At 40.5% G+C, this 10,437-nt stretch overlaps 1 protein-coding gene across 1 annotated transcript in view; it reads left to right on the top strand.

The window, feature by feature from the left end:
- The first annotated feature begins 7,349 nt into the window (after nt 1-7,349).
- The window catches only part of AARS2 (alanyl-tRNA synthetase 2, mitochondrial), a 38,230-nt gene continuing 35,142 nt past the window's right edge, over nt 7,350-10,437 (top strand). Inside the window, 4 exon segments of the mRNA XM_083352605.1 lie at nt 7,350-7,653; nt 7,657-7,708; nt 7,711-8,069; nt 9,429-9,617. Coding sequence (XP_083208731.1) covers nt 7,543-7,653; nt 7,657-7,708; nt 7,711-8,069; nt 9,429-9,617 — 711 coding nt within the window. The 5' untranslated portion in view covers nt 7,350-7,542.

Genomic DNA, 10,437 nt, shown 5'->3' with positions numbered 1-10,437 from the left:
CCCCCCCAGAGAAGGAAATATTAAAAGGGCAGAAAAAATATATTTCCTCAAAGGATCTTGAAGAGGCAGGAAAGCATGCCCAGTTTTCTTAATAGCCCCAGGTCTCCCTTCCCCAAGCAGGGACCAGCTCTATAGAGATGCAGATGGAAATCCAGGGCTCCAGAAGGTATAAAAACCCACTCCCTACATGTGCTCAGTCCTTTTTCTGCTAGAACCATCTTCTGTCTGGCTTTCCTCTTCAATAAACTGTAACCTTCTTCCTAAAGCAGTCGCCATGTTGTTTATCCCCGGCTTGGACCAGTGGCGTAGCGTGGGGGGTGCAGGGGGGGCCGGCCGCACCGGGTGACACATCTGGGGGGGCGCGCTCACACTCGCAGCTCTCTGCCCCTGCCTGGCTCACTCACTTACTGCAGTGCTGGCTGTGCGAATCCGATCCGAGCCGCCGGGTCGCCGCCCACTGTGGAGGGGGGGGTGCCAGGCGTGCGGTGCGGTGCGGAGAGAGAGCGAGGGACTATCTGGGGGAGGGACAGTGCAGCGGCCGGGTGCTTGCCCCGGGTGCTGACAACCCACGCTACGCCACTGGCTTGGACTGAACCATGATGAAGACTTTTCCTTCAGCATGTCTTTGCATAAAAACAATGTTTTTGAAATAGATATCTATTCCTTATTTTGAAATGCTATGCCTGTATGGAAAGCTTTATAGGAAACAGAAAAAAAACCCTCAAACTTCCTTGAACGGCCAAATAAGTTACCCAGACTTAATACACACACCAAAGAAAAAAGATCTATAAACTCTAACAGAGTTAATTAAACCTGATTCTCCCAGGAACCCCACATTCATCAGAATAAACATCACATGACATGAACACATTCAAACACTACACTTTCACAAAAGATCACTTTTTCTATAAAAATGTGTGATTTCTATACCCCATTTGAAGCTACCTTTCAGGAGCAGATTCCTTGCTTCTAAATATACCAAATCCTTTCCATGCAGGGACACCCCAATTCGGATCAGGATCCTCAAATTCTTTGCACATCTATCATACTGTAACTAGCAGCTGGTAATTTTAGAAGAACCACTTATTTGTGTGAAAGATAATGGGTATGTTCATGCTGTTCTCTAAATCCTGGTTTTTCTTGTCTATACAGAACCGAATAAAATACCACTGGCTAAGTTTCGAAGAATAAACCATAAACAAAAATGTATTGGTTGGGTTTCTACTTTCTATAGCATGTGAAGCCATAGCCAACCAAACCACATTTTGATTTAGTGGTTATAGGTCTCATCAAGAATTTATTTATTTATTTATTTGTTTGTTTTTATAAACCGCCCTTCTCCCGAGGGACTCGGGGCGGTGTACAGAGTAAGGTAGGCAACATAATGAACAGTACTGAAAAACAATAAACAAAACAAAACAAACTGCGACCCCAATTAGAGCTATCAGGCCAGGCCGGACTGCTGGAATAGGTGAGTCTTCAAGTCGCGCCGGAAGGTGCGGAGGTCGGGGGCCATCCGGATTTCAGTTGGTAAGCAGTTCCAGAGGGCTGGCACACCCACTGAGAATGCCCTCCCCCTGGGGGCCACCAGCCGACATTCCTTGAGCGGTGGCACCCTGAGGAGGCCCTCTCTGTGGGAGCGCACAGGGCGGTGGGGTGTTGACATTGGCAGAAGGTGCTCCCGTAGGTAGTCCGGACCCATGCCATGTAGGGCTTTGTATGTCATTGTTAGCACCTTGAACTTCACCCGGAAGGCAACTGGAAGCCAGTGCAGCGCACGGAGGAGAGGTGTGATATGGGAGTATCGGGAAGCTCCCAAAAGTGTCCGTGCCGCTGCACTTTGCACCAGTTGAAGCTTCCGAGTGGATCTCAAGGGCAGCCCCATGTAGAGAGTGTTACAGTAGTCTAGGCGAGAGGTCACAAGGGCATGGGTGACTGTACGTAAGGCATCCAGGTCCAGATAAGGCCGTAGTTGACGCACCAATTTAAATATAGAATTGACAAAAAAGAACAAAATATCTGAATAATTGGAGCTTTCTGTTAGCATTTTAATTGACTAAGCAGTACAGTTCTACTTCAACAGGGCCTCCTTCCAATAATGAGGAGAAAGTAGGGTAGAATAGAATAGAATAGAATAGAATAGAATAGAATAGAATAGAATAGAATAGAATAGAATAGAATAGAATAGAATAGAATAGCACTGAGACTTATATACTGCTTCACAGTGCTTTACGCCTAAGTGGTTTACAACAGGGGTCCCCAACCTCGGCCATGGCCCACTAGTGAGCCATTTGCAACCACGCTGCAGAAATGGTGGGTGTGCATGCCCACGTGCATACCCACTTGCGTGAGCAGCAGATGAGCATGTGCACATGCCCTCCATTTCTGTGAGCAGTGGGCATGCTTGCACAACACTTGCACAAATGGAACTGCGCGTGCCTGTGCCTGAACTTGTCGATCACTCACATGAAACCATCTCCTTCCCCAGCTGGTCCGCAAAGCTGGAAAAGTTGGGGAATTCTGGTTTAAAGATTCAGTACATCACCCCCAATAATCTAGGTCCTCATTTTACTGACCTCGGAAGGATGGAAGGCTGAGTCAAGTTAAGGTGGTGAGACTCAAACTGCTGAACTGCTGGCAATCAGCAGAATTAGCCTGCAATACTGCATTCCAACCACTGCACGAACACAGAATAGGACAAAGAGAAGAGAATTCTCAATCTGTGGTCCATGGGCTTCTGGGGGGGCATGATGTCATCACAGGAGGTCCACGAAGGCTTGAAGAAATGTTATGATTTAAATCTTGAGTTAAGTCTTGGAATCCGTGGCCATGGTCCACGGTCACAAAAGGTATTTAAAGGGTGCTCATGGTGAAGAAAAGGTTGAGAAGTACTGGAATAGAACAGAATAAAATATTTTATTGGCAATGTGTGATTGGACACAAAAGGAATTTGTCTCTGGTACATAAATGCTCAGTGTATGTACAAACAACATAATCATAAGATACCAATCGAAAGTAGTAGAAAAGATGAGAAGGATAATAGTAATACAACACTACTACTACATGGGTAAATATCTTTAGACGTAAGACAGTACTGTGGTAATTAGATGTTCAGCAAAGTGATGGCACAAGGGGAAAAAACTCTAGTTGTTTTGGCATGCAACGTCATTTGCATTAACAGAGATATAAAATTAAGATCACGTGAAATGTTAATACCACTTTATAACACCTTGGTAAGACCACACTTGGAATAGTGCATCCAATTTTTGTTGCCATGATGTAAAAAAGATGTTGAGACTTTAGAAAGAGTATAGAGAAGAGCAACAAAGATAATCAGGGGACTGGAGGCTAAAACATATAAGGAACAGTTGCTGGAATTGGATATGTGTAGTTTAATGAAGAGAAGGACTAGGGGTGATATAGCAACAACAACAACAACAACAACAAAACAACAACAAAACAACAACAACAACAACAACAACAACAACAATAATAATAATAATAATAATAATAATAATAATAATAATAATAATAATAATGTTGGAAGGGACCTTGAAGGTCTTCTAGTCCAACCCCCTGCTCAGGCAGGAAACACTATACCATTTTAGGCAAATGGTTGTCCAGTCTCTTCTTTAAAACTTACAGTGTTGGAGCATTCACCACTTCTGGAGGCAGGTTATTTCACTGGTTAATCTCACTGTCAGGAAGTTTCTCCTTAGTTCTAGGTTGCTTCTCTCTTTGGTTAGTTTCCATCCGTTGCTTCTTCTCCTGCCTTCAGGTGCTTTGGAGAATAGACAGGTTTCACCTAATCTGTACTAGTACCTTTGGTTTTTCCTGCCTAGGTGTAAAACCTTGCTTTTTCACATTAAATTTCATGTTGTTGGATTGGGCTCATTGTTCCAAGTCTGTCAAGATCTTGGATCCTGAGCTTGTGTTCTGGGGTGTTGGCAATCCCTGCCACCTTGGTGTCATCTGCAAATGTGATGAGTTCCCCTTCTGTTCCCTCATCTAAGTCATTTATGAAGATATTGAAGAGTACTGGGCCTTGTGGTACTCCAATGCTTACTTCCCTCCATATAGATGTAGTACCATTAAGTACTCAGTGAGTACGGTTTGTCAGCCAATTACAAATCCGTCTGGTGGTGATGGTGTCTATTCCACATTCTTCTAGTTTACTAAGAAGTAGGTTGTGGTCTCCTTTGTCGAATGCCTTGCTGAAATCTAAGTATACTATGTCCATAGCATTTCGCTGATCTACTAATTTAGTCACTTTGTCAAAGAATGAAATAAGATTGATTTGGCATGATCTGTTTTTAACAAACCTGTGCTGGATACTAGTTATAACTTTGTTTCTAGATGTTCTCAGACCTGTTTTTGATTATCTTTTCCAGTATCTTCCCAGGTATTAATGTTAGGCTGATTGGTCTATAGTTTCCTGGGGCTGTTTTTTTTTTTTTTTTTTTGAAGATGGGAACCACATCAGCTCTTTTCCAATCCTCTGGCAGTTTCCCGGTCTCCAGGATTTTTTAAAGATATGGTACAATGGTTCTGAGATAACATCTGCCAGCTTCTTCAGAACTCTGGGATGTAATCCAAATCCCGGTGATTTATATTCATCAAGATCAGATAGGTGTTCTCTTACCATTTCCTTATTTTAAATTTTAATTCTAGTCTGTCTTTTACAGTTATGTTTTTGGTAGGTTGGGTTATAGTTTCTTTTTGCATGAAGACTGATGCAAAGAATGAGTTAAGCAGCTCTGCTTTCTCTCTACTGCCTGTTACTTCCTTGCCATCTTCTCTCTTTAGTGAACCAACTGTTTCCTTGACCTTGTTATTTATACGTTGAAAGAAAGCTTTGACATATATTTTCCATCAGCTCAATTAGAAAATATTTTTGAAAGTATCTCTGAAACTTAAGATGGAGGTGAAAAACATGAAAAAAAGACTGGAATATACATTCTTTAAAAAACACATTTCCACTCAATCTCTTACATTTCAAAATCTGTATGCCACTGCTTTCACAATCTTATTTAGTTGTCTCATATCTTCTGAACAGAAATTACTACTTGAGCCAGCTTAGCCTAGTGGTTCCTTCACAACCTGTACAACGTTTTTCAACTGCTAGTTCTTAGCAGTTTGAGTCCCACGGGCGCTGTCTGGCTTTTTGGTCTCCTCATCTTAATCAAAATATATTTTTGAAATTATCTCCTGAAAACTAAGACCAGGAGAAAAAAACAATGGTAGGAAAAAATACTGCCAAAAAACATTCTGATCAAACTCTTACATCACCTGAGAATATTTATCCCACAGTCTGTAAAATACTTGTTGAATCATCTCTTATATCTTTTGAAATTGTCACCTGAGCCAACCTAGCCTAGCAGTTCCTTCACAATGTGGATAAATATTTATCATTTGTTAATTCTTAGCAATTCAAATCCTGAGGGTGCTATCTGGGTTTTTTTTTATTATAACACATTTTTCAAAATGCCTTCTTAAACCAGAAAGAGTTTAAAAATCAGAAAAATGGCTGGAACATACTTTCAAAATCATGTTTCCAGTCCAGCTTTTTCGTCCTTTGTGAATCTCCACCTCTTTACTCTATTACGGTAGTTTACAATCTTGTTGAGTCATCTCTTATATCTTCTGAAGAGGAATTAGCTCTTGAGCCAGCTTAGCCTAGCGGTTCCTTCGCAAACCAAGTATTTGTCACTCAATTGCTAGTTTATAACAGTTCGAGTCCCGTGGGCGCTGCCTGGCTTTTTGATTCCAACACATTTTTTAAAATGCCTCCTAAAACTAAAGAGAATAAAAATTAGAATGTAAAAGAGCTGGAGCATACACTAAAATATTTTTTCTGGTCCAGCTTTTTCGTCCTTTGTGAGTCTCCACCTCTTTACTCTATTACGGTAGTTTACAATCTTGTTGAGTCATCTCTTATATCTTCTGAAGAGGAATTAGCTCTTGAGCCAGCTTAGCCTAGCGGTTCCTTCGCAAACTGAGTAGTTGTCATTCAACTGCTAGTTTATAGCAGTTCGAGTCCCGCAGGCGCTGTCTGGCTTTTTGATTCCAACACATTTTTTAAAATGCCTCCTAAAACTAAAGAGAATAAAAATAAGAATGTAAAAGAGCTGGAGCATACACTAAAATATTTTTTCTGGTCCAGCTTTTAAGTCATTTGTGAATCTTTACATCTTTACCCTATTGTCTGCATAATGCTTGCTGAGTCATTTCTGAACAGGAAGTGCCACTTGAGCCAGCTTAGCCCAGCGGTTCCTTCACAATTAAGTTAATTTGTGCTTCAACTGTTACCGTAGTTCCTAGCAGTTCAAGTCACTGTGGGTGCTGTCTGCCTTTTTAATCTGCTCAATTTGAAGAAACAACATTTTAATATACCTCCAAAAAATCTGAGACAGCTTTAAAATCAGAATGACAATAGCCTGAAACACACATTCAAAAAGTAGAATTTCCAGCTCAGCATTTACATTCTTCCAGAAAAGTCTTTGTTCAATCAGTTCAATCTTTTGAATCAATATAGACCTTTGAAGCAGCGCAAGTGGTTTCTTTGCATTTCTACTCTGTATTTAAATTGCATCCATGCAATAAAAAGGATGCAACTTTTTTTTAAATGGTTCAGTTTCCACAGGTGCTCTCTGGCCTTTGATGCCTCAATTTGACTAAAGCACATTTGGCAATATACTTATTAAAATCCAAAAAAGCATAAAAATTCAAATGGTATACAAAGGAACCATACTTTAAAAATAAAATTAATGACTCTCCAACTTTTACATCATCTCAGTCTTTACCTTTTGTTTCTATACTCCTCAATTAGTCATCTTTTGTAACTTTTAAAGAGAAAGTATGTTGTAGCCTACAGCATTTCTTTTGCAGGAAAATGAAGGGTTTTTTTGTTTAGTCGGAATATAATTAAAATACTAGTTCTTAATAATTCAGGTCTGGGGAGTGCTGTCTGTAGTTTTTAATATCCTCAACATTATTAGAAGTTTTTTTTCTATCCTCTAAACCTCTGTCTATTGGATTTCAAAGCTAAAATAATAGTGTTTGTCATTCTACCAAGACGAAGAATCAAGGGTGTTTTAACTTTTTAGCCAAAGCAAAGGACTTTTAAAAAACACAACTAGAGGATGGGAACTGATGCAACTCTGCAGAAAACTTTTATTTGTGCATGTTTGTTGATCAATATTTGCAGGATCCCAAACAGCTGCTCTTCCACTGTTTTTGCTCACCACCTCCCCCCTCCTTCCGCTGACAAGATCTAGAAGAGAGGACGTGCTCCGGGATCCTTCTATTAAACAATGTCATCTTGTGGAACTCAGAAATCGCACCTTTTTTATGACAGTGCATGCCCTGAGGACCAGCCTCCCGCAGACAGGTAACAAAATGAGCCACAACCTTGCATTGGAGGGATCTGTTTGAATATACTTATAATCCCTTTAAAACAGGGGTTCCTAATTTTCTTGCCATCACACTTCCCTTTAGTGTAACCTTAATGTACACACCTGCCCTAAAAATCCAAACGCCAAAATGAACACAAATGAACAACGCAAACGGAACTTTGGGAGAAGTAGATTCTTTGTATATGTAATTAAAAGGTTGAATGTGGACTCTGTCTGCACCTCCCCAAGGACGGCAATGTAAGAAACCCTGCTTTACAAAGAGATCACTGTAGTTTCAAAAAAATGTGAAAGCAATTCCACACTCTCCGCAACATTGAGCTCGATCTCTTATGCATTCATACACAGAGCGACGGTGTCACTTCCCAAGCTTTGCCTCCTCCTCCTCCTCCTCTTCCTCCGATTCCCACAGTTCTGCCCTCAGCTAAGATGGCGGCGAGAGTCAAGGGCTGCGTGAGATGCTTTCTCCGGTTGCCCTACAACTGGCATTACAGCTCTTTCCAATCTCGTTCGACTGCCTCCTTGTCCTCCGCGCACGTGCGCCAGATGTTCCTCCAGTTCTTCCAGGAGCGGCACGAGCATCAAGTCGTTCCCTCGGCTTCTGTGAGGCCGCGAAACGATCCCGGGCTGCTGTTCGTGAATGCGGGAATGAACCAGGTACGTTCCCAAAATAGGGCGCGGAAGGAAGAGGCATCGCGGAATGGTTCCGCCGTTGCCCTTGACGGCTGTAATCGGATGTTATCTCGTTCCCTCTTTTTTTTTGGACTTTTTTTTCCTGATGTAAATGCCGCTGCTACGGTGCCGTCGTTTTACATCTTTCTCGCTGCTAAAAGGAAATGCTCATTTGCTCGTAAAGCTGCATTGCATTTTACAACATTTTAGACTTCTAGAATATTTTTCTGGAAATGTAAAACGGAGAAAAAATGTTCAGCTGAAGGAAAATGTGCAGTCAGAATAAGAAGCATCACAATGCAACTGAGAACTGCCGTTGGGATATTTCAAAATACTGGTTTTTTTCTCTAGCACGTTTTTTGTTGAGAACTTGATTCAATTAAATATTTTAGATAAAAATAAAGTCAGCTTAATATGCCATTATGCATTAATTACACTGTTATTAACATTATTTAACATTGCTTAATATAAGTTCTGCATTTCAAGAGCATCATTGGTACCAGCTTAATGAATAGCTAAGTTAATGGATTGGATCCAGAGAGTTGCTGGTTTAAGTTCCCACTTGATATTATCACTGTTAAGCTAAAATAATGTCCTGTACTCCAATATTCTGAGCACATTGTGTGCATATGTGAGACTGACAGACAACATATTTGCATGACATGTTAACTCATGTAGTTTGGCTTGTATTGTCATTCAGACATACACTAGAGCAGGGGTAGGCAACCTCGGCTCTTTTATGACTCGTGGACTTCAACTCCCAGAATTCCTGAGGATTCTGGGAGTTGAAGTCCACGAGTCATAAAAGAGCCGAGGTTGCCTACCCCAGCACTAGAGGCTGAAATACATTTGAGAACTTTACCAAATGGCCCAGTGTGTATCCAGATCTGAACTATCGATGGATTTATAAATATGGAGCCATTTCTGCTCTAAAAAAGGTAGAGTGGGGGAATAAACACAGAGCAGCATCTTTCAATTTGTTTTCCTACATCCATGGGTTTGTAGGAACATTATTTTGAAAAGAAAGGAATTGGGAAAAGAGTGATCTTCTTACATCCTGTGCATCAAATGATTATTTGATCACTGAAGACATTGTTTAAATTGATTCCAGGAACTCACTGATACCATAAAAGAAAAAGTATCTAGAATAGTAGAACTTTCAAAATGTGACTGGCTGGGTTTGCTGTACTCACTGGGAAATGTTTGCTAGCTGACCATGGTTATGGGAGCTTGGTTTACTGAGTGATAAGAGGATGTGCCTTCTCATTATAGCAATCCTTCTCTTACTATGAGCCAAATATCTCCTGTGTGAAATTTAGTTTCTTTTCGTCTTTGAATTTCCAGTTCAAACCCATCTTCCTGGGCACAGCAGATCCTCAGAGTGAGCTTAAACGTTACCGCCGAATTGTGAACACCCAGAAGTGTGTGCGGGCAGGTGGAAAGCACAATGATTTAGAGGATGTGGGTCGAGATGTTTATCATCATACTTTCTTTGAAATGCTTGGGAACTGGTCCTTTGGTGATTATTTCAAAGTAAGGCATTGCTACACATGCTTTAAAAATGGCCTATTTGTAATTAAATTAATTTGTAACTAAATGTGATCCAAAAGTGATCCAGAATTATCTTTTTTCTTTGTGACATATTTGTTTCTAAACTGCACCATAAATTGGAACAGTAAAGCAATTGTTATAATGTTTATGGTTTCTCAGTACAAAGGATTTTCTGTGTGTGAAAATAATATTTTTGAGAATGAACTTAGTTGAGCATTCTATTGTGATTTGTGCATATAAGGCACTTTATGCAAACATAAGGCATAAGTCAAGTCAAGGAAACTCTCTAATTGCAAAGTGAATAGGTTTCGCAGTTGCTTGCATTCATATTGACTTGATGAGTCTTCTGTGCTCCCACTTCTGATCTAAATAATTTAAACCAGTTGTCTCCAACCTGTGGATTGCAATGTGTTGGAGTGTAACATCCATCATTTTTAGATAGCATGGCTTTGCTGATTAGACATGGTAAGGGTTGTATTCCACGACAACCTGAGGACACTAGTCTGGGAATACATTATTTAAACAACTGTATGGAAATAAACAGCCAAAAGGGCCTTATTGAATTTTAGTCTGCCATTAATGACAATAATTGTTTATCTGTCTATTGCATCTTCAAGAAATTTAGGGTATCCTGTACAACACTTAGAAAAGAGAGTAATCTATCCAAGGTTATCCAGTTGGGAAAAGACCTCACCAGATCACTTTAGTCCCATATTTTCATTTTATTTCCTCACCAGGTTGTCCTTGATTTGTGCTACAAGCAGCTAATATCATTCTTTATAATCTGTTCCCTCTGGAGCAT

Source organism: Vipera ursinii, assembly GCF_947247035.1.
Source record: "Vipera ursinii genome assembly, chromosome: 1".
NCBI lineage: Eukaryota > Metazoa > Chordata > Lepidosauria > Squamata > Viperidae > Vipera > Vipera ursinii.
Note: the sequence above shows the minus strand (reverse complement) of the source record. Positions and strands in the feature narration are given on the sequence as shown.